Source organism: Rutilus rutilus (assembly GCF_951802725.1).
Source record: "Rutilus rutilus genome assembly, chromosome: 3".
Lineage (NCBI taxonomy): Eukaryota > Metazoa > Chordata > Actinopteri > Cypriniformes > Leuciscidae > Rutilus > Rutilus rutilus.
The window spans coordinates 24,156,665-24,181,796 of record NC_140211.1 but is presented as its reverse complement, the minus strand read 5'-3'; the positions used below and the strand labels follow the sequence as shown (position 1 = coordinate 24,181,796).

Here is a 25,132-nt window from a genome sequence, read left to right as displayed (position 1 = left end):
CTAAACGTAAATTAATTTATTTTTCTATAAAAAACATTTTGTGTCACTTTTTCTCAGTTTAATAATAAAACTTTGTTTATTTTCAGGTTTAAATTATGAGAAGTTGTCACATTAACATGACATAACATGGAATGAAAACATATAGTACCATTTGCTAAGTCTCACACACAGCTGTTATTGTCATCTGTCATGAATCGAGTTCATAAAAGCAGGTGCAAAACCTTAGTCCTCACCTCTCTGAATCCCTCCTCCAGGGTCTTAAACTCCATAATGAATTCCAGTTCCTGTGTGCATTTGTTGGACAGCATCACCAGTCTGTGAACCAGCTCGTCCACTTGGTTATACAGATGTCCTGCATTCTCGATGGCATCTCTAAAACACACACCAAGAAGATTTCCGTAGCATATTACATTTAGTCTACATATTGTCTTGACTTTGTTTCTATTCCCTGAGAGAAACTCCAGGCATCTGAGCTGTGGGGAAAACACTGACTGCAGGACTCACATCTCATTGGCTGAGACAGTCTTATAGAATATATTGATTGGACGAGGCTTTGAATGTAATTGGATGTGCAAATTGTGATCTGGCAATGGGAGACAGGGTATGGAGAAGTGCTGGAGGAGAGAGAGAGAGAGAGAGAGAGAGAGAGAGAGAGAGAGAGAGAGAGAGAGAGAGAGAGAGAGAGAGAGAGAGAGAGAGAGAGAGAGAGAGAGAGAGAGAGAGAGAGAGAGAAACCAGTGTGTGTGGATTGTATAAGAAAGAAAAAAAGCATACATGAGAGAAACGAAGTGAGTAATTGACAGTACTGTATAAATGGGCATATAAGTATGTCAAGAAAATATTTATTTTAATGCATAATTGTGAGAAAATGTGAGTAATGGTGCATTTTTGTGTATCTGTATGTGAATGTCCAGTGCTGTGATACACAGTGACAGAGCACACTGTGCACAACAGAAGAGGTTGATGTCTACTGGATGACTTCATCACCGCTGTAGTTCACTTACACAATAATGTATTGTGCTCTAGTCAAACATTTATACAACATTTCCCCTCAACGATATGCCAACTAACTCAGCCAAAGAGTTATCCACTCTCTGATCCATACACAACATCAATGTCAATTTTTGAGGAGTGCTACATTCCCATTTTGACTGCCAAAAGACTTATCAAAGCATGCAAAGACTTATTAATGCAGACAGACATGTGGCACATGCATAACAACACAGCCAAAAAATTGTGCCCCCTGCTGTTTCATACACAGATGCAAACACATATTCACATGGGTTTAAAAGATTTTCAATAAAGTTACCTAGACTCTTTCCACTTGCTTGTTTTTGAGCTTGACAGCCCTATTCACTTACAACACAGTCACACAGGTTCAGAAAGACATGAGGGTCAGAAAATGCTAACTGAATTTTAATTTGGCTCATATCCCTTTTAAGGTATTGGTTGATTTAAGTTCAGTGTTGCAAAGAATATGTGTGTTACACACAATGAGAGGCATGAGGGGCAAATCAGGGACCTCAGAGTCAGTCCAAAACTCACCAATTATTCACAGCACACACCCAGAGCAAACACGACTTATCACAGCACGCAGGGGATATCAAAGACATTCCAGCAAGAGAGAACAACAAAAGAGTGAGTGAGAGAGATAAGAGTCTAAGACGGATGTATGAAAAATCAGAAGCCTTCATTACCAGCTCAATGAAGCATTCAGACATAGTATTGTTGATTAATTGTGTTTGGTAGACAGAAGATGAATGAACTTGATTGTTTCTATATATATATATATATATATATATATATATATATATATATATATATATACAGTATTGCTATAGAGATCTATATATGAAGAGTTCAGATGCAAAAGCCTCAAAGTGCCATCTGAAATTTTCTTCTAGAATGATCATTTTTATAAAGCTTGTATATTTAAGTTAAGTAATTTCACTTAAATGACAATTAATAGGTCATTTGCATTGCCATTTAAGTGAAATTATTGAACTTAAATATACAAGCTTGATAAAAATGATCATTCTAGAAGAAAATTTCAGATGGCACTTAGAGGCTTTTGCATCTGAACTCTTCATATATACACTTGGTGTCTCTAATAATAATAAGATTAAGATTAATAATAATAACATTTAATTTATTAATATGTAGCTGGCTGTATTTTTATTAGTGATTTTTGCTGACAGTTATTTATATTTATGATTATTATTACACTGTTTTACAAGGACTATAGAAAAGAGATGAAAAGGAGATCCAATTTCCTGTTTATGTACATTTGAAACAAAAATTAGCAAAGACCACCAGTGAGTAAAAGCACAATCATTCTATTCAGTAAAAAAGTAAGGGTCATAGTTCACCTTGAGGATCCAATGGAATTGTTAAAAAGACAGTCTTGAAAGATTAAGTGTGAGGGAAGAAGTCAGTTTAATAAACACAGAAAAATGCAGAAAAAAGAGCCGGATTCGTTCACTATTGTTGAGCACTTAAGACTCAGTCACACCTGTGAGATTGAGCCCTTTGTGTGTCTGTCAGCATCCAGGTGAAGTGCTTGTGTGGGAGCAGCTCAGACAGCTTAGGTTTCATTTTTGCATTTGCTAAGCAACAAATGAGCAACTTGCACAGCCTTTAAACTCTAATTTCACATAATATGAAAGGCACAAAAGGGATGGAGATGACAAGGCGGACAATAAATTAGGCTACAGAACCAGAGAGGCTGGCTTAGAATCATATTCATTGCATATTCATTTATTAGATTAAGCCTTTGGAAAAAGCAGAAACCAAGCCATCAGTCTTAATGAGCAACCCACTGGGTCTTTATCACCGGAATCTGTCGCAAACACCGGGCTCGAGTGTTTGTGTCTGAGCAGGAGGCTTTGAAATTGCTTTTGAGTAAGCCAGCACAGACATGCCACTGTGTTTTAACCCAAGTCAAACAGGAAGCAGCACTAGAGCCCTGCTGCATCCAAACCATACCATGTTATCAGAGACAGACACATGCGCATTTGGTGTCTGTTTAGCTCTGAGATTGTGTGTATGTTTCAGATGAAATGACTGTGTGCAGATAAAGAAATTTCTCTTGGCTCAGCTGTGGGAAATAACATTCACACTCCCTCAACCTCCAGCTGAACCCAGCCCTGATCATCAGAGGCCTGAACATGCTCTCCCACGCTCTTAACACTTTTTCTCTCTCTCTCTCTCTCTTTCATTATTCTATAATTCAATTCTAAAACCTAGCGAGCTGCCTCGTTACCTACTGACTATTTAGGCAGCATCCTTAATGAAATTAAACTTCATTAGTGACTCATTTGTAATGTTCTACATGGGCAGGAACTCACATGAAGCGCACAGGAGACTCAACTCACAGCTGATTTCAATTTGTGCATTAATATGCATTTCACATACAAACTTTATGTAAAATAATCATTTATAGTCACTTTTTTATAAATACCTTTTTATTATTCAATGAATTACATGATGTATACTACCATTCAAACATTTGGGGTCTGTCAGATTTATTTTTTGGAAAGAAATGAATATCCTTATTTATCAAGGAAGCATTGAATACAAAAATAATAATATATTATTGTCATAATATTTCCACAATATTACTGTTTTTGCTGTATTTGTGGTCAAATAAATGCGGCTGTGGTGACACTTCTTTCAAAAACAGAGAAAAATCTTACTGACCCCAAACGTTTGAACGGTAGTGTTTATTCAACATTTATCTTGGATTTATTTTTCCAATGAGCTTGTTGCAGTGCATTCTGGGATTGTCTTTTCTGCAAAGGACATGTCATGCTGTCTTAGAATTTGACCAAGACGTGGTATCTTAAGAGGTGGCATAATTAAGTTGCCTACCTTTAGCTCACTAGGTTTTGGAACAGAGCTTATTTGGTTATTTGTGACGTGTGCAGAGGGTTAAAGTCTGTATAATCTTGTCTCACCTGTAGTCCTCTGTCAGACTGACGCTGGTCTCTTCTTTTCGTAAACGGGACAGAGCGGCTCCTCCCTCCAACTGTAGCCGCACCAGCCTGCTGTCCTCCAGAACAGTCCTCATCAGCTCTCTGTACTTACACAATAAGATCTGTGCCTCCTGCAAACACACACACACACACACACACACACACACACACACACACACACACACACACACACACACACACACACATATATTACTATAAAACACAAACACTCCTCTACAGCTGCACACATTCCCACACACCTTATTATTACAAATACACATCATATCTACTGTTCTCTCACTGAGTAATATCTGTCCTATCTCCAGCATAAACACACATACACCCCATAATTATCTTCCAAACTCCATTGACAGATAGAGTAATACCTGTAGCAGCACATATTACCTGTACACACTCTCACGCACACAGGCATTCATTATTATTCATTAAAATTGTATCTACACCTCCTTCATTTAATACCAGCTCACGTTTGTACTCATTAAATGATCAAATGAGCTTAAGCTACAGTACAGTTTAATATGCATAACTGCCAAACCTTCAGGTGTGTGTTTGAAAATCTTTCTTAACAACAGTAGAACACTTGTCTTGCACTTTATATACTGAACCCTTTTGGTGTGGATGCAGCATAATGACAAAGCATAAGTTACCAAATCCACTGCAGAAATGCACACAGATGCACAACAAATCAGCTTTCTAGGCCACTGATATGACTGGAGTCCATCCCATGTGAGTGTACGCTACTATTCAAAAAGATTGTGTTTCTTGTATGTTCATCAAGGCTGGATTTATTTGCTCAAAAATGCAGCAAAACAGCAATATTGCAAAACTAACTTTTCTATTTTAATATATTTTAAAATGTTGCAAAGCTGTATTTTCGGCATCATTATTCCAGTCTTCAGTGTCACACGATCCTTCAGAAATCATTCTAATATGCTGATTTGCAGCTCAAGAAACATTTCTTATTATTATCAATGTTGAAAACAGTTGCACTGTTTTATATTTTTGTGGAAATCAAGGTACATTTTTCAGCATTCTTTGATGAACAGAAAATTTTAAAGAACAGTATTTTTTGAAAGAGAAATCTTTCTCTAAAAATATAAAAGTTTCTTTCACTTTTGATCAATTGAATTGAATGCGTCCTTGCTGAATAAAAAGTAACTTCTTTACCTTCTTTAAGTAAACAACTTACCCCAAACTTTGAACCAGTAGTTGCATGATTTTAAACATATGTTTATCACAAGTTTTATTCATTTTATTTTTTTTACCTCATTTCAGGTATAAAATGGTTAAACATTAAAAAAAAAATCAATTTACTTATACAATTACATTACTGACAATTTCTTAACAAATTTATTGAAACCACTTCTGAGAATGGTTCTTACTAGTAAACAAAGGTTAATAAATTAGTAAAACACCATCTTAATCAAACGCTAGATGGTAGTAAAACTACCATCTTAATTAAAATCTATCTATAATCTGTAAGGGTAGCATTTGGAGTGTAATACTTTTTTAGGGTGTGTGTGTACCACCCAGAAAAGCATCCATAATACCGACCCGATGATGCAGATTGTGGTCTGACCACATTGTGCGGAGCTAACAACAAAAGGTTATATAATATCGAATAACCTCAGGAACCTCAACAAAAGCCTTCTTAAAGTGATTTTGAAAAAGTACTTAAAGAAATAAAAATCTCATAATTACTGTCATACGTCTACGCCCTAATTAGCATGCGTGTGTGAAGTGGGATAAAATTGTAGAGCAATTACATGAATTACAAATGTCAGTGGATGTTTCTATGAGTTTTAAAGCCTATTTGGAGTTTTGCTTACAGAACTGCTTTAAAACTCTTCATAGACACTATATTAAACTATTAACCCTCTGAGGTCGGCAAACGCGCCCCCGCGTTTTGCTGGATTTTTTTCACATAGCAGCAACATAAACTTAAAAAAGTCCGTCATTTACGGTCATATTAATAAAATAAATACATGATTATAAACTATAGAGGGTCTTCTTTTTTTTGTGTACACTCACATTAACATCAAAACCTTGTTTTTATTTTTAAATAAATAAAATAAACAGGGTGCGCTTTCAGCTCACTCTGTCTCCGCAAAAATCTTTTTGAAACAAGTCTGGAAAATGAACTGAAACTCAGCTAATACTTATCACACAACCATGAAACATGCGTCTAAAGAAAGCTTTAAATTTCTACTTTTAAATAAAACAATTCACATTCAAAACAAATATTCTCCTGCAATGTAATCTGTAAGAAACTAAAGAGAAGTACAGTTTCTCCCGTCTCACCTAATTATCGGTAATGAGTTCACACCCACTCGCAGAGCGCGCTATTCATAAGATAATGAGCTGAGGTGATCTATGCAAAATAAGGTAAACGCCCCCTGAAATGCCTTAAAACCAGCAAGTTTCATTTATTCACTTTCCTGTGCTGTTGGAAGATGACACGAGTTCAAATTTTGCTCAGAAGAAGAGCAGGACTCTGACGACGAACGTTTGTATTTTGAGCGACGAACGTTGAGCGACTTGATCCAGCCGTGGATAATATTTCGGGTAAGTCTTTTTAAATTTACTTGCATTAGTTGACACATGTTCGCATTTATGAGGAAAAAACAATATTACGTGACAGTTCTCCATTATGGACGCGAGCGCTCTGAAGCAGCACTAAAAGACTTTCAAACTTTCACAGAGACTTCAAAACAGAAAGCACAAATCCATTCTTTAAAACGAATTTCGTTTTGTTTTAATTGTATCTTAATTTTAATATTATTTTCATTAACAAATTTCCTGGATTTAATACATAAAAAGTAAATAGGCTAGCAATCACAACATAAGGTGCTTGAACTGGAGATCATCAAGTGGTCTAGTGGTAGAACATTTGCCTAGCGTGTCAAAGGTTCTGAGTTCAAATCTGCACTCATAGTTTTTTTTTTTTTTTTTGTCAAATCAGATTATGTTTATCAGTGGTTGTATATCAGGCAGAGACATGTGTGTGTGTGTGTATTTTGTTTTGTAATTTCACTGGAACGAAAAGAGAGTCTCCACAACGGATTGAAGCGCGCGTCCGAGTGAAGACTGCGCGAGCCTAAAACAAACACAGTATCCGCGTCTGACTCGCGGGAATCCACGGCGCAAACCTGTGAGGGGCTGTGTTTTCTCGAGCCCCATATCAGCTCAAGAAAACACAAGTTTATTCAGATCATTACTTGTTTACACCGTCTCGCAGCGCTGTGAGGAATAATAATAATAAGGGAAAATGTCCCTCAAAAGGTAGATGTAAACAAACTATTAAAAGGTAAATATAATTTTTTTTTCTTTAAATAATTTTTATTGTGTTTTATTAGTAACAAATTTGGGGAGAGGATAAATATTCCAAAACTGAAAATACAGTATGAGAATTTACTGCACAATTACTAGACATGTTTACCTTGGATATTATACAATTTACAAGCACAATTTGTGGAAAAAAAAATGTATATAAAAAATATAAATAAAATTTATTTTTGTGTATAAATATATACACATGTATATGTGTGTGTGTGTATGCACATATATATATTTGTATAAGCAACGTATTAAACTGCAAATTAGCATTTATATTCCTTATAATAAAAATGAAAGACCTATGTTACAGACATATGAAAGACAACATTTCGTTGATTAGTTTTGGATAGATTATACATTTTTACTGTAAAATATCTGCCACCTCAAATAAGCTTTTATTTGCCAATTTTTTTGTCAAAAATAATCAAATAATCAATCAAATCCTTAACTTTGAAATATGTATGATAAAATGTATACTTTAGTTTGTACAAAGAAAGATTACACTTGAATTGTTGTTTATTTAAATATTTACAAGGTAGATGTAAACAAACTATTAAAAGGTAAATATAAGCCTTTTCTTTAAATAATTTTTATTGTGTTTTATTAGTGACAAATTTGGGGAGAGGATAAATATTCCAAAACTGAAAATACAGTATGAGAATTAACGGCACAATTACATGTTTTCCTTGGCTATTATAGGCCAAATTGCAAGCACAATATGTGGAAAAATAAAAAAGAATTGAGATGCTTCCAACTGTTGCTCTTGCATTCTTGTGGCTCAGTGACTCACCTGAATGAATGGCTCATTAAGTATGCGGTCCTCAGGTGTGAACCACTACATATGCATGATCTGTGACGCCCACTCCGCATATGGCCTTTCCAAACAGAAAGTGCTTTGCAAAATTCAAATCAATGTATTGTGTTATGTGAAGGATTAGGCAGGGTGATTTTCACATAATTTTGAAGAAAAAACACTAGGCGATGACATCCATTAGACAAAAGTCTTATTGGCACATATTTAGTGTGTGTTTTGTGGTCTTATTTCAGAAACTTTAGTTTTTAGTTTTTTCAATAACCACGCATAAACATTATTCTCTCAAAAATGCAGACATGTACATTCTTGTTGCTCACATATTATGGTAGCCCTGTTTGTGCTAAATAGTGTGTAATTTTTTTTTTGCCATTACTATGTTTATAAGCAACTGAAAAAAGCACAAATGTCAGGGCATGTCAGAACATCTCAAGGACCCCAAAAACACCTCAGACCCCAGAGGGTTAAACAGCGGAGAATGAAGATACAGCATGTGAGGTTCTTAATACAATGAGAAAAAAAAAAAAAGTAATCCAGGATTGTGGTGAAAAAAATGGGGGTAAAAGCGGGGACACATTTAGATTAACGGAGGGAGACAGAAGACATAGAAGAAACGGCAGAGAGACGAGCGGACAGGCCAAGACTTATTCTGGTTTTCTATTCATTTAACATCTAAGCATCACTTCATCCACAGGAGGGGCTGTTTTAGCATTCAGTAAGCAGAAATCCATACCCTCATCCACCAGACTCTTTCTTTGCTTCTCCTTTCAACTCTTTATATAAACCCTAGGTAAGTGATTTTGAAGATGGCTGCAGATAAACACTCCTCTGGGAGATCATTACTTCTCCTGAGGCCCTATTTTCCCCCAGAAGCCTGTGGATAAAAGGTCCTTCGTGACCTCCACTGACAGCCAGAGGTCAACTCGGTCAAAGCCTTGACACACTAACCACACACATACTGAAGTCTATTTTTCAAAACTCAACTTGTCTTCTAAATAGAACAGTCTTTAAAATCAATGTAACCGGACACCAGTGCCACTGCTGTACTTCATGGACACAGAATAAAAGTCCCTCTGAATAGAAGACTTCAGTGCCATGTGATGTCCTCCTGAGCAGAGTTCACTGTCATAAGGTCAAAATGAGTCCTAGGACTGCAGTCTCAGTAAACATAACTAGAACTAAGGGTTTAGGGGCTCAACTGGTTCACAGGCAAACTATCTGCAATATATATTCCTGTAGCTCAAACAATAGAGCATGTTAACACCAAGGTCATGGGTTTGATTGCTAGGGAATGCAAGAACTGATAAAAATTTATATTTGAATACAAAGTAAGTCACTTTGGATAAGTGTCTGCCAAAATCATTAAATATATACAGCTCTCTCATTCCTGACAGGGCTGGGACAAAGCATTTTTTGTGTGACTGCTTTCGATAGAGCTGCTTTTAGAAAGTATTTTATTGACTGTTGCAGTACCTCTGCTGTAGGTGGCAGCACTGCAGACTCCAGTATGCTGATGGAGTTCTGAAGAAGGTTCACAGCATCCTCACAATGGCTGGTCAGCTGCTCCAACCTCTGAGATATAACAAAAATAAATGTTTAGGTTAGGAACCCATTAGAAAAAAAAAAAATCCAGTTTACTAAATAAACAGTTGTCAGATGTTGTAAATCATGTAATGTACGCATATATCTCACTGCACATGAAATAACATTTTTTATGTTTCTTAAAGTCTCTTCTGCTCACCAAGGCTGCATTTATTTGACTAAAAAAAAAGAAAATAAATATTGTTAAGTATAATTTATTCCTGTGATCAAAGCTGAATTTTCAGCATCATTACTCCAATCTTCAGTGTCACATGATCCTTCCAAACATTCTTCCTAATATGCGGATTTGATGCTCAAAAAACATTACATTATTATTATCAATGTTGAAAACAGTTGTGTACAATTTTTTGGGGAATTCTTTGATGAATAGAAAGTTCAAAAGAACATATTTTATTTGAAATAGAATCTTTTGTAACATTATAAATGGCTTTACTGTAACTTTTGATCAATTTAATTAATCCTTAATGAATAAAAGTATTGATTTCTCTTATTTCTTTCCCTCAAAAAATAAAATAAAAATTATTACTGGCCCCAAACTTTTGAACAGTAGTGTTTAATGTTACAAAAGCTTTCAATTTCAGATAAATGCTGTTCTTTTAAACTTTCTAATCATCAAAGAATCCTGAAAAATCCTGTTTCTTGAGCATCAAATCATATTAGAATGATTTCTGATGAATCAGTAATGATGCTGAAAATTCAGCTTTGATCAAAGGAATAAATGACACTTTACTATATATTCACATAGAAAACAGCTGTTTTAATTTGTAATAATATTTCACAATACTACTGTTTTTTTTTATCAAATAAATGCAGCCTTGGTGAGCAGAAGAGACTTCTTTTAAAAACATTAAAAATCTTACCGATCCAAAACTTTTGACTGGTATTGTATATGCTAATTGGTAGAGGAATTTTTTATTGTGATCATTATTAATACACACAGCAGTGGCTTATTGCTGTATTAATCTTGTGGCTTACTGCTTTATACCTGTGCCCATAATACACCATGTGATTTTTGGCAAAATCGGTGAATCTGTGAAGACTCAGACTTTCTGACTACAAATTGGTTTAAAAACTCATGTAGTTTATTCCAGCCTTAGTCCTAGGAATGATGATGATTTCTCACCATTCTGAAACAGACCCAGCTGCTGTGAGAATAAGGGAAAGTGCCTTCAAACTCAGTGGGGAGTTGAGCGATGTCAGCATGCTTATAGAGAGACTTCAAAGATGTCAACAACTCCACCTGACAGATGCAAAAAGAACACAGAACACAACAGTCGTCAGGTCTTAGCTTCTGCATTAAAGGGGATAAATATGTATTGCAGTGCAATCATAAACACTTCAGCTATTCTAATAGCTTAGATAGATGTCTAGGCTACACTATCAGTCCAGCTGTTGTGAAATTCTTAACTTAAGCACTTTCCTACGTAGCTACAAGAGTCTATCTCTGGCAGTCTGATTTGTGTCAGGCACCGCACAAGCGGCGTCTCAGTACAGACACTTGTGTTTTAAAATAGCCATCTATTTCTCAAAGAGTGCAGAGTAACTAGGTGAAAGCCAGAATCTTGTCAGTGCTGGTAGATGCTGTTTATTTCTATAAAGGGGGCTATATTTTACTAGAGGATGTTAGAGGATTTCCTTTAACATTAACTAGAAACCTTCAGTAAACTCACATTGTTCTCCAGGACCTAAAGATGAACAAATTACCTCCATTTCCTCCTATATAGAGTAAAATATGGATTTACATTTGTTTCTAATCCTTTCTGCCCTCATTAAATGCAAGTCACACGCCACAATATCACATGCGGCACATCATGCAGATCTTGTCATCTGTAGTTATTGTTTGAGTGTTACTGTGGCTGTAAAGTCATGCCAAGTTACAGGTGATGGGTCATTTTTGTGCATTACCTGTATAGAAGAGGTTTTCTCCAATCGCAGAGCCAAATCTCTGTCGGCCAGCAGCAGTACTGTATGGATGCATCCCGGCATAGCTTCCTGCAGAGATTGAATAGACTATAAATCACAAACAGCACCATGAATTACACACATTTCACAGACTAACCCAGAATTCCTAGTCCTATTGACTAATACAATTATTTTATAGTCATTTATGATTACTGAAAAAGTAGTTATAATTACTGAATGCAAGCCTGTACACAAGAGAGAAGCCTGTCATTTTATGACGAGTTTTTTACGAGGTGAAAAAAAAAAAAAGTAAAATGCAGAATTGTGTCTGGATCGATCTTTTACAATAAGATCAATAACACCTAACGCTTCATTTAACTATGCATTTATGTCATTGAACAAAAGTTATTAAAGGTTACATAATCTAGCAGACATTTTTCTGTCATTTGCCCCAAAAACCACAATAAAAGCCTTCTGTCAGTGAATGTACCACAACAAAAGAGCAGAAAAACAACACTCTGTAAAAACAGACCAGAGAAGTCTATTATGCCTTTGAGAGCTGTTTTAGTCTGTTTCCTTGTACGTCATCATGCATACTGATCATGCACACATTATCGTGCCATCATAGCCACATCAGAACAGAAGGAAAAGAAAATCTCCGCTGGAATGAAACAATAGCATATTTACTGAGGAATGTTCCAGAAACATCAACAACCACTTCAGGGCTGAGACTATTTACTGCTGATATTTATTGCCTACTTACTGAAACACTGCACTTTTATTTTTCACTTTGCATTTTGAGTGTATTAAAATCATGAATATATGGTGAGACTGGGTCTGGTTTTATGTTGTTGTGAATTAAAAGTGTGTCTTAACCAAGGTGTTACTATATTGTTGTGTGAATTAGTTTATGAAAAAACTCAATTCCTTGGTTGGCCATTTTTGAATACAGAGGCCTGATGGAAAAGTGTAATTGTCAGCTCAAAAGGACATCTATAATGGAATGATAGTATCAGTGGAGGGAGAAGAGCCTGTGTCTGTTCCCTCAGGACCGGTCACTAAGCTACTGCATTCATTCAGAAAGACCTCATCTGTCAGTGTTAGCACTGACCCTGAATACACTGAAGGGCATTCAAACACGTGACATTCACATAGTTTAGCAGTACATCATCAAGAATCTCTTATACTTTCAGTAAAGCCACCTTTTCCACAAGACAGCACTTGTACGCTGTCTATCATGGATTACAGATACAGATGGGAGATCAAAGAAATGAGAAAAATAAACCAGGCAAAGGTCATATGGAGAATTTCTGCAGCTGTTTTAAACCTCAAATGAGTTCATAAAGACAATGAAAAGCTCTCAGAGAGGCCCTGTGCTACTCAAAACAACATCGTCATTAAAAGCATTCATCAATTTACTTTTATATTGCTCATATTTATCTCTCTCTATCTCCCTCAGGATGTTTAAATGGTGAAGTCAGCATTGGCACATCCTCAGTCTGTCAAAGTAGGGCAGGTTTTTGGCAGAAGAAGAAAGCAGCATTAATCTGCATTAAGGTCTAGAACACAAACTCAGTCTGGAGTCACTTCCATTAAATGTGCTCAGGGATCATGTTCCTGCAGTTACTCTGAGCATTACTTACTGGTTTCCTCACATCACTCATGTAAATGACTGGTGAGGTGATTCTTCTAAGGATGAGATAAGCCATCTACTCTCCATAAACACTAAAAGAAAAATGTATATAATGAAATCTGACTGGATATGATGCCTGTGTTCTCTACTGCCACCTTGGTCAGGCCACTCTTGTAAAATAGTAACCTTTAACAATTGAGATAAGATCTCAATAATAGTAAATAACTACAAACAAGCAACAATCATGTCAGAAGTTGATGCATTCTGCAAAATAACCAATCCCAGATGAGGAAAATAAATCCAAAGACATCGCCCTCTCTCTACTAATCTCGTGTGAGCATGTCCTATTGTGTAATTGTGTGTGAATGCAACTATTTATTTCCACAGCTGGGAAATCACATTATATTTATGATGTGCTGCTTTTTGCCTTGTTTAGCCAATAATGACTGATTCTGTCGATGAAAACTCCTCTCATAGGTTTACTTTAGTTTAGTCAGCTCTTCTGAATTCCTCAGTAGCAGATGTCTGGTTGGAAGTTAGATTTAAATATCAAGATTTATGGCAAGTTTGCATTACCATTCAGTTTTGAAGAAAGTATGAGAAAGGAAACGCCTAGAGGATGTGAACTGCATGTGACAGTTCTATCTGTGTAGGATATGAACAAATGGTAGACTGTATATGTGTGTTACTACAAATTATACGGTCATGGTGTTCGTACCTGGAGGATGTTGAAGGCTTTAAAGAGGGCGGGGACAGGAGAACACTTGCGGGCATCCACCAGGACAGTCAGTCCCAAAGCACTAACTTCCTTCCTGAGAGTCAAATCAAGGTCATGTGTTTGATGAATGGTTTATTGTAAATGAATGAATCTTAGATTATAATAACAATATTACAGTTTTTTTTCTGTATTTTTGATCAAATATATACAGCCTTGGTGAGCGTAAGAGACTTTTTTTAGAATTTTTAACAAAACTTATTGATTCAAAACTTTTAAACAGCAGTGTGTGTACCTGAGTGTACTGAAGAAGTAGACCATGATCCGCACCAGCTCTCCACTGTTGCAGTTTGGATTCAACCAGATAGTGTTTCTCATTGTCACGGTCACAAGGGCATGGCCTGATTTATCTCTTGTTCCTAAAATTCATTTTAAAAGTTGAGCTTTTGGATCATATTGATGGCAGGACCATATTAAGGGCATTAGAAGCAGTCCCTCACCAGGTAGGCAGAGCACTCCTGAGTTCAGGACATCAGAATTGATGTCATGCGCCTCACTCTGGACAGGCTGGGTCCTCTGGGAAATGGGCGGCAGTGGTGGATGAACTGCTGAGGTGTCTTCACTCTGGGTTTTAGCAGACAGGTGGCAAACAATGTGGTCTACTTCCTGACTGGATGCTGGAATATGAAAATCGATTGGAGTTACTTCAACACAAACAACACTGGCACACACAAACAAAAACCTAAATGTATACAAAGAAACAGTTCAGTTTACAACACTGACAAGTCAATCTGTCTTATTATTAAAGACAATAATGCATCACTTTAGTCTATAGAAAGTTCACAGATAACGATGATATGATCAGTTGAAGTGAGTGTTTCCTGCAATGTTTGATCTCTCAGTATCAAAATTGATTTCACTGAGATTCTTACTCGCTGAAGATATACAGCACAGCTTACAGATGACTGACTTGATAACTACATTTGGCTCTAAACCTAAAAAAAAAAAAGGAAAAAAAAAGCTAAATCTCTGGGTCATGAAAAACAAATCTATTCAGACTCTGAACAAAGCCAGCAGACCCACATTCTCTGAATCCCCCACTAACAAACAGCAATGTAGAAACGGTTGAACTGAGCGTAAGCATTTGCCCAATCTGTACCATTATGCAGCTCAAACAACCACACTCCTAGCTAATTTAAAGCATTCCAGGTATCATCCTGTGCGTTGTTCCATAGGGTGGCTTGGATCTGTGCCCCATATACCAGACATTGATAGGGCTCAGAGATAACCAGAGATCAGCTTCCGACAGTCATAAAACTAAAGTTTTGCTTCGCTGCACTGCCACGCACTGCTGCTGCTGTGCAGAGAATAGATACTGAGATCAAAAACAGATGAGATGGAGTCCTGGGAATTCCAGCACTCGTAAAACAGCTTGCACAAGGACAAGAAAAACATGTATAAATTGCTCTGAAGCATAATCTGGCTGAGATTGCTATATTTCAGAAGGGATTTGAGCTGGAACAGAAGAGGTTAGCTTCTGAGGAAAGAAATATAAACACAATGGAATGTTCTTCTTCAGTTAGGTACGATAGATAAGCTACGATAAATTTGACAAATAAGACAAAATTTTTTTTTTTTTTAGCCCTACTTTGCTGTCTCCTTGTCTACCCAACATTCTCCTCGCCAGAGAATGCTCACATTAGCCGCTTTCCGACCAAGTAGTTACAGGAACTTAGTTCTAGGAACTGTCCACTTCTAAACAGTTCTAAGAACTACTCTTCCCCAAACTCAGTTTTGCTGTTTGCGTTCGCACTGGCCAAGTGGCCATAGGAACTGGTAGGAGGGGTAAGGGCGTGACGCAAGCACGGTGACTTTTATTTTGACGGCGCAACAGACCTTTATTTTGGCGGCGCTGAGAACGCCAGAGCAAACAATGCTCGCATTCTCTGTGTTAGTCTAACAGTACTGTTTAATATGTTATTAGATAGAACTGTTATAGAAAGTAGACAGTATATGAAAAAAAGGCTATTAGCCTATGCCGTGTGGTTGATGTCCAGTGTTGCTAGCTGGGCAGATAAACATAATCATGTTTGGCTTGGTTCCCTCAAAGTTGCGTTGGATTTTCTCTTCAGCATAAAGGTTTAGAGACCCATCTTTCACTGTTTTCCATGTTTGTATAGTTAGTTTCTGGAGTAAATATATAGGCTACAGTGTTTCCCCTACAATGTATTAAGCAGCGGCGCAGCGCCGCCGCTGGATTTTCAGCGCCGCTGCAAAATCTTCACATGATCAATAATATCACGACATTCACTTACACACGTTGCCATAAAAGGAGCCGTTCACATGCACATATCTCAAATGTGGGCGCGTGGCAAGCGCGCTCATAATAGAAGCGACGCGGCGCGCACGTTTTCAGCATGGACAGATCAAAAGGTTTTCAGGCGCGCCTCAGTTCATGGTTGGCATAGCAACGACAGACGCCACGGGAGAGCGAGCAAGCGCTTGTGCAAAGGAGAAAGCGGTACGAACTTTTCTCCGTTGAAGTCTATGGGGTCGCTGTGTCCATTTTTTTACTGTCTATGGAAAATATGCCGTCCCGCCCCTCCGTGTTCGGCGATACGGTTTCATTCTCGCGCAGCTTGTTTTAGTAACTTTACGTGCGAGTCTTTTCCGCTCCGTGTTTGCGCCGCGCTCTCGGTTCCGAGTGTGTGTGAGTGTGTGTCGGCGCACTGCGCTCTCTGCTCAATGTTCAATGTTCCGCTCCGTGTTTGCGCTGCGCGTTCTGCTCTGTGGTTAACGGCCCAAACGCTCCAATCATGTACCAATCACGCACTGGAAAAGCAAAGTCCCGCTCAAATAACGTGAAATTTCTCAGTAGTATGCATGGTAAAATTACCTGCTCTGATCACATACTCTGGTAATAATAGCTTTGTATGACTATACTTTATTTTGACAATTAGTCAAAAAATAAATCTGTTAAATCTGAGTATGTTGCATAGAACTGAATGAAGAATAATATATTGATGTTTTATATTTTAATATAGGGCTATTTTCTGTCCAATTTGTGTGGACATTTTTCTTTTTTCCCCATTTTTTGTGTGTTTGATTTAATTAGTGATTCTACATTTAAATATTGATGATTACAAGTTTGGAGGAAATGCAATTAATTGCGATTAATCACAGCAAATTGTGCGATTAATTAGTTAGTTTTTTTTTTTAATCGATTCCCAGCCGTAATATATATATACAGTGCAATGCATAAGTGAATACACCCATGCTAAAGTTGACTAAAAAGAGGAATAAAAAATCATATTTTGGAAATTGAACTTAATGCCTTAATTAAAAAATTTTGGAAAAATCCAACCTTTAAGGACACCAATTTTCTTTGTGAATGAATAATGTATCGTAAATAAATAAATGTTCTTCCTTAAAATACATGGTGCATAAGTGAGTACACCCCTATGTTAAATTCCCATAGAGGCAGGCAGATTTTTATTTTTAAGTATTTTTTTTTAGGATACTATGCATCCTGATAAAGTTCCCTTGGCCTTTGGAATTAAAATAGCCCCACATCATCACATAGCCTTCACCATACCTAGAGATTGGCATGGGGTACTTTCCATAAGATCATCTCTCAATGCAAATCAAACTAGCTATTAGGCTAACTGAAATAAAACCATGCCAATCTCTAGGTATGGTGAAGGCTATGTGATGATGTGGGGCTATTTTAATTCCAAAGGCCAAGGGAACTTTATCAGGATGCATAGTATCCTAAAAAAAAATACTTAAAAATAAAAATCTGCCTGCCTCTATGGGAATTTAACATAGGGGTGTACTCACTTATGCACCATGTATTTTAAGGAAGAACATTTATTTATTTACGATACATTATTCATTCACAAAGAAAATTGGTGTCCTTAAAGGTTGGATTTTTCCAAATTTTTTAAATTAAGGCATTAAGTTCAATTTCCAAAATATGATTTTTTATTCCTCTTTTTAGTCAACTTTAGCATGGGTGTATTCACTTATGCATTGCACTGTATATATATATATATATAAATTTTTTTTTTATATATACATAGTGCCCCTTTCTTACATTTGAGCCTCAAAATGTATGTCTCAAAATGTCAATTTCTATCCACAAAACTTGCCAGAAGTCATGGTTTAAGGGGTTATTAAAAAAAAAAAAAATCTTCCGGGGGTGCATGCCCCCGGACCCCCCGCGAGCGGCTTGGTAACAACCTCCGGCACGTAACAGCACCGCTGCTGGAAAAATTTATAGGGGAAACACTGGGCTATAATCTGTGTGTTTACATTCTAGCTGTTTTAAAAATGGCGGGTGCTGGTGTTCCGCGTACGTTCGGTCAATCAGCGTACACTAACGTCACGGGTAGTTCCTATAGTGCTGGTTTAGACCCTACTCTGAAGTAGGACCTAAATTAGTTCCTCCAAATGGAGTTCCTAGAACTAAAATCGTTCCTAGTTCCTGCGGTGCGAACACGCCGACATCCGGGTACTTTAGCCAATAGTTCTAGGAACGGTGAAAAGGTTCCTCCGGTCGGAAAGCGGCTATTGAGGAAGTAGACTATATGAGCCCCCCTCGAGCTGAGCTAAGTGCTACCCCAGACAGGGCAGAGTAGAGGGTCTTGGCTTCACACTCTCTCACCACAGTCTGGCCATGGCCCATACCCTTCAGTAATTATTTTTCATGCATTTCTTCTCCTTTCTATCTGATTATCTTTTCTTTCTGATGTAACACTGGACCCTGACTAGTCAGCCCATTAGGGACACCTCTAAAACAGGCTATTTAAACAGAATATATTTCCATATAGCAGACACATTTATTATTTTTATTTTAATAGAATGTCTGTGATTTTGTGCCGTCATATATATGTGTGTATATACTGTATGTGTGTCTGCTGTAAAGATCATACATAGGTAAATGCAATGGTCTGGCCAATCAGTCACAAATGAAATGTTGCTCACTTGTAGAAACTTATGAGAAACTCTTGTAGAGCTTATCCATACTATCATCTAGTCTTTAGTCTTCCATCTGCCCAGCTCATCAGCTCTCTCTTTCACAGACTGAATTCTCATCAAAGTCTCTACTGCTTTTCAAGAGGTTTTATAGGTCTTAGAAAATCATTGTCCAAAGGTAATTTTCCTTTAAAAACTAAAAATACACCCAGCAAACTGCTGACACTGAAGATTTGAGGTTTTACTTTTTAAATTTTAGTCATTACAAAACCGAAGAGCAGACTGAATCTTATTCACTTGAAACAGTGGATTAAGAGTAGTATAAACACCTGAAATCCTCTGAAAAATGAAAAAAAAAAAATGACGAAAAGAAAAAATGAAAACAAAGATAAGCAGATAAGCTTACTTTTAGCGTGTATAGAGGTAATAGCCATAGTAGCCTTGCTGTAGTACTGAAACTCAAAATGTTTAGGGTTTGTGAACCACCCACTAAGAGAGAAAGAATCAGATCTATCATAGTCAAACTACCACAACAAACACACCATCATTTCTTCTTTCTGCTGTTCCTATCTTCAAAGCAGTGCACCCCCCCCCTCCCCCCACCCACCCGTTCTCCATTACTTAAACACTCCATCTATTACCATCTAACACACTCACACACTAAAACATCCCCCTCTGCTTACCCCCTGCAATCTTAGAGGTCCCACAGCAGGGATTGTGTTCAGGCCCACCCACATCACCTCATCTCATCTATCTTTCTTCACACCTGTACCACACCTGGGCCAGGTGAGCACATCCAAAGCAACTAAATCCTCTGGATGAAGAGGAAGAGGAGGTGGGACACTGACAACAACCTATTGATGTGAAGGACTAATAAACAATATGGCAGATGTTTGTTCCAAACAACTTTTTGGAAAACATAAAAATAAAATATATATTAATGTGCAGACAAGCAGCTCCTGATCACACACAAAACACACTTCATCTGATATCAGCTTTATTCACTGCAACAGATGTCCTAAAATAGTTTAATCCAACCGAATGCAGGATTGAGTTACTAAAGTACACAAAGCAGAAATCCAGCACATAACCCAGGCTTCTCTTCAGCTGTTTCCTTTAGCAGTTCAGATGTGAAATGCTGTCTATCTTGGACAGTGTTCAGTGGAATTAATGTGTGTCTAAATTTGAAAACAAACTGTCTAGAGGCCGGAATATGACCTGCTACAAAGCAAATCCTTGTAAAGTGCCCAGTCTAAGTAAAACCAGAGCCTCGCACGCTTTTCTTTCAGCCTGAAGAGAAAAGCAGCTCTATCAGGTCGTAGAATGGGCCATTTGAGAGCCATTTGTAACTTGTCAGAGGCCTGAATGTCGAAACGCCGGAGCTAGTCAGCTAATCTAGAGTAAATATACTAGGTGGACACGGCAATGAATGAATGATGAAAAAAATGACTCACAAGTCACTATAGTGAACAACTGCTAAAAACCATGGAGACCGTTTGTGAAGTAGAACACAATTCATACATGAAACACCATTAAAAGAAGCTAAAAGTGAATAATAGAGGGGATTATAAGTGAACAGAATTAAAATATAGTTACAAAAGTGATAAAATATGAGGAAGAGGATGAAACTGTGAAAGTGAATGAATGGAGTGAATAAAGAAGAGGAGAAGGGAAAGAAGTAGGTTCTTCATCAGCTGAGGCAGTGGAAGAAGTCTTTAGACACATCTGAAACAGTTCAGAGCTTAGATGCATCTGTAAAGATGAATAAACGGGGATGAAAAATGAATGGAAGGGGAAAGTGGGAGGAGTTTAAAGGGAAAGAAGGCATGTGGATAAAGTAAAGGTGAGTGGGATGGACTTTTCAAAGATGACTCTACCTTGCTCTTCCTGCTGATGGTAATGGGACTCCATGTCTGCTTGCTGCTGATGCTCTGCTGGAGAGCCATTCAGAGAAGAAGTAACCTCATCCTCTTGCCTCTCCTCCTTTCCCCCCTTTCTCTCCTCCTCCTTTGTTTTTTGCCCTTCTCGTTCGGTGGTAGGTGTGTCCTGAGTGTGCATATGTCCATTTGTGTTTGGCATATCTGAGGCTAGATCAAGGACTTGAGTGCATGCTGACTGGACTCTATTTTCAGAATAGTTGGTCACTATAGCCTCCTGCTCACTCACAGTATTGGCCTTGGTCTCCTCTTCCTCCACCCCTTGCTCTTTAACATTGGTTTGTTTCTTCTCAATCTCATCTGTTCCTACAGAGAAGCTGCCCTCCTCCTGAATTCGAACGTCGGAGTCAGACTTGGGCGTGGTATCTACCAGACCTGTTTGAGCAGTCTCAACTTCCTCTGCCTTACAAACTGCTTCTAATTCATTCTCCGTCTTGCTTTCCAACACTCGAATGCTTTTCTTTTCTACTGTTTTTGCCTCCTTACAAGGCGAATTTCCCGCTACATCTCTTTCTGCACGTTCTTCCTTTGTCTGGAGTTCCACCTCTGTCTCGTTGTTTCTGTCCTCACAGGATTCTGTCCTCACCTGACCTTCTGAAATGAGCGTAACCGGATCCTCCCCAGGCACTGTGGTGACAGAGGCCAAGGCTACCTGGTCGTTTTGCGAAGCAGCCGAAACAAGCCCACCTTCTTCCTCTGCACTGGGACTATAATCACCATCAGATTCATTTTTGTCATGGCTACTGTTACTTAAAGTCTTATGGTCCTCTTTTACGGCAATACGATCATGCACTTTCTCAGGTGGTGTATGAATGTGTGTGTGTATCTGACATGGGCTGTGATCTGTTTGCTCAGTCTGATTCTGTAAAGACACACTGATAGCTTGAGGCTCAGAGACCGACACTCCACTGTTCTGCAGATCACAACTACCTTCCAGGCCACAATCACCTCTCATCTGCTCAGATTTAGATCTGACTTCTGCTTCTGCAGCAGGATCAGACACAAAGAGTTCAATATTATCCAGAGAAACTTGTTCTGAGTTCTTACTCTCTAAATTACCAGATAACATTTCATTCTCTGGCTGTGATGTACTAGTTACTTCGCTGTGTGGTTGCGCCATGTCGACTGTTTTGCTGTTTGGTTGTGATGTTCTTAGTGGCGTTTTGTATAGATGTGATGTGTTGAGTGGTTTGCTGTCTGGTGGAGATATGCTAGCTAGGTCACATTCTAGTTGCGATGTGTCAAATCGTTGGTTATCTGGTTGTGATGTGCTAACTAGTTTGCTGTCTAGTTGAGATATGCTTACTGGTTTACGGTCTGGTTGTAATGTCTTGACTGGCTCATTGACTATTAGTGACATGCTGACTGGTTTGCTGTCTGGTTTTGACATGCTGACTAGTTTGTCTAGCTGAGTTGTGCTTACTGGTTTACCATCTGGTTGTGATGTCTTGACTGGCTCAATGACTAATTGTGACATGCTGACTGGTTTGCAGTCTGGTTGTGATGTGCTGGCTAAATTACTGTCTAGCTGACATATGCTTACTGGTTCAACTTCTGATTGTGATGTCTTGACTGGCTCATTGACTAGCTGTGACGTGTTGACTAGTCTGCTGTCTGGTTGTGATGTGCTGACTAGTTTGCAATCAAGTTGTGATATGCATAGTGGTTTAAGGTCTGGTTGAGATATGCTTACTGGTTCAATGTCTGGTTGTGATGTCTTGATTGGCTCACTGACTAGTTGTGATGTGCTGTCTAGTTTGCTGTCAGGTTGTGATGTCTTGATTGGCTCACTGACTAGTTGTGATGTGCTATCTAGTTTGCTGTCAGGTTGTGATGTCTTGATTGGCTCACTGACTAGTTGTGATGTGCTGTCTAGTTTGTTGTCAGGTTGTGATGTGCTGATGTCTCTGTTGTCTAGTGACATGACGACTGGTTTACTGTCTGTTTGTGTTGACATATCAGATAATGGATCAGTATCACAATCGGACATCTCTCTCTCAGAATCATGCTCAGACACACGGTCACAGGCGGTTGTACCTGCAGCAGATGTGGGCTTAGACTCGTCCACCTGCTGGAGCGGACGCTCTGCCTCTGCAAGAGTAGTGGGGGTTAAAATCACAGATTGGTAGGCATCACTCAGGTTTTCCTCAATCAGCATGGCACACACCATGCTTTGTGAGCATGCACCATTCTTCAAAAGACTCTCCTCTGGTTTGGCTTTAGGCTGAGTAGAACCAGCAGTCTGCGGTTTATGTAGATTTCTGTAGTTCATACTAATGGCTTGAGTGAGAGAGCCCTTCTGTGGGGAAAAGCGTGGTAAGGAGATATCGGCTAGCTCCACATACTCCCCCTCTGAATCCTCCGCTGTGCTGCTAGAGCTCCGCCCACAGCTATCTTTATTGATCTCACTGAGAGCAGGGAGGAGCTTAACCCCCTTGCTCTGACAGTCCATCTCCCCTGATCGGTCTGTGGAAGTGTCAATAAAAATCCTACATTGTATGTCCTCAGGGTTGTCTTCTTGATCTACGTCAGAGTCCCTCCCCTCTGAGTCTGAAACTTCCTTGGCCATTCCTCTACTTCCGCCTTGTTCTGTAACTTTGGAAGGTCTGCTGATAAACTCTGGGTGAACAATATCCTCCCACGGTACCCTAAAAATGTCATTATCCGCTGATAAAAGACAGTGTTCCAGGGCAGCTCTTCTGACCACAGTCCTCTCCCGGTTGATGGACTCCAGCCAGTCCATGGTGAATAGAGAGGTGTATGCTAGCTCCGGTACGGTAAGCTCCTCCACATGCTGCCCACTAACTGCCAGACACTTCACTGTGATGCGCGGGGGGCTTTTGGGTGTTGGCGTCACCTGCAAGTAGAAGTCGCTGGGCCGTAACACACGCCAGTCCAAAGAGGAGAGCTGGATTATGACCTTCTCATGAACACACAGTGGCCAGCCTTCATGACGAAAAAGGTAACCACAGTATGGAAACTGTAGAGAGAGGAGAGAGGGAACAACCAGTTAGGAAATCAATCAATGTTAATTGAACTGTTGTTATATAGAAAGACTCGCAGGACACATTTTAGTTTTCCTAGAAAGAAATGCATTCCAAATTTCAATATAATGCAATAAAAATCTAACAAAACAGAGAGCTAGAGGCAGGATTCTGTCAATGGGTCATCCAGCTAAATTATTATATTTGCCACATATAATTTTCAGGACTTTAAAACATGAAGAAAAGACAAAGTGGCAAATAATGTTTTCCATTTCCCCCATTCTAAGTGCACATTTTTCCTCAAGACAATAAGAAAATTAATATAGCCTCAGAACATCTGAACATCTATGTGTCTATGCATGTATCAATGGCTTGCTCATTGGGGATTTTAAGGGAAAACATGTATTGCAAAAAATAAAATGCATGCAAAACATTTTTATTAACATGATAAACTAATACAATTAAAGCTTCATAAAAAAACATGTCAACAACCTGCCACTTTCACTATGTTTTTAAAATGCCATTTAATTAACACAACAGTGAATAATATAGATAATAAGATCACAGGGATTTAAAGTGGACAGGGATTATAAGATATTCTTTCTTGTTGAATCCGGAAGCTTCTAGATGATTCACTAAGACAGTTTGGACAATAAGCCCCTTCATTGTAATTCAATTTTAGAGAGAAGGCCCTGCAGTCTCTCTGTACCCCGTTTCATTCATTTGAATGAATTTTACAAAGGAAGTGTACAGGGACACTAAAAGAGGAGAAAATAGCCTTGGAGTCCCGAAACAACTCCACGGTTCAGTGTTTCTTCCTATATGCTTTGACAGTCATGTCACAAAGACTGTAATACTGACTGGCTCTGCGTAACTTGATGCAAATGTGCTTTTGGATATACCAGTGATGAAATGAATATTCTGCTCAAGTTTACTACGGTCTGCTGAAAATGACCCGCTTCCTTTGAAAGGAAGAGCAGGGCAAGGGAGGAAGGAGGGTTGAATGTCCTTGCACCGAGGGTGGGAGGGGGGTGAAAGGGCTTTTTATTCACAGACCTCTCAGTTTAAGCTTCTGTTTCCCATTATTATATTCTCATTCACCTTCAAGCTGCAGCCCCCACCTACACGGAGAAATAGACAGACCTGGAGATACTCCACTGACCCCAGGTGCAGCGAGCAGCCGCTGTTCCCACAGGGTTCACAAGAGCATAAATGCACATACTGACACACACGCGCACAC

The 25,132-nt window shown here is 38.5% G+C and overlaps 1 protein-coding gene across 3 annotated transcripts in view; it reads right to left on the bottom strand.

The window, feature by feature from the left end:
* plekhg4 (pleckstrin homology domain containing, family G (with RhoGef domain) member 4) overlaps positions 1–25,132 on the bottom strand; it is a 102,595-nt gene that overhangs the window by 32,821 nt on the left and 44,642 nt on the right. For all 3 annotated transcript variants that reach the window (XM_084403538.1, XM_084403536.1, XM_084403537.1), the window contains exons 3-11: positions 20,849–23,888; positions 14,495–14,671; positions 14,290–14,413; positions 13,998–14,091; positions 11,650–11,736; positions 10,868–10,984; positions 9,616–9,714; positions 3,957–4,105; positions 234–372 (exon numbers count right to left, since the gene is read on the bottom strand). In XM_084403538.1, coding sequence (XP_084259664.1) covers positions 234–372; positions 3,957–4,105; positions 9,616–9,714; positions 10,868–10,984; positions 11,650–11,736; positions 13,998–14,091; positions 14,290–14,413; positions 14,495–14,671; positions 20,849–23,651 — 3,789 coding nt within the window. In that variant the 5' untranslated portion in view covers positions 23,652–23,888. The remainder of the gene's footprint in view (positions 1–233; positions 373–3,956; positions 4,106–9,615; positions 9,715–10,867; positions 10,985–11,649; positions 11,737–13,997; positions 14,092–14,289; positions 14,414–14,494; positions 14,672–20,848; positions 23,889–25,132) is intronic.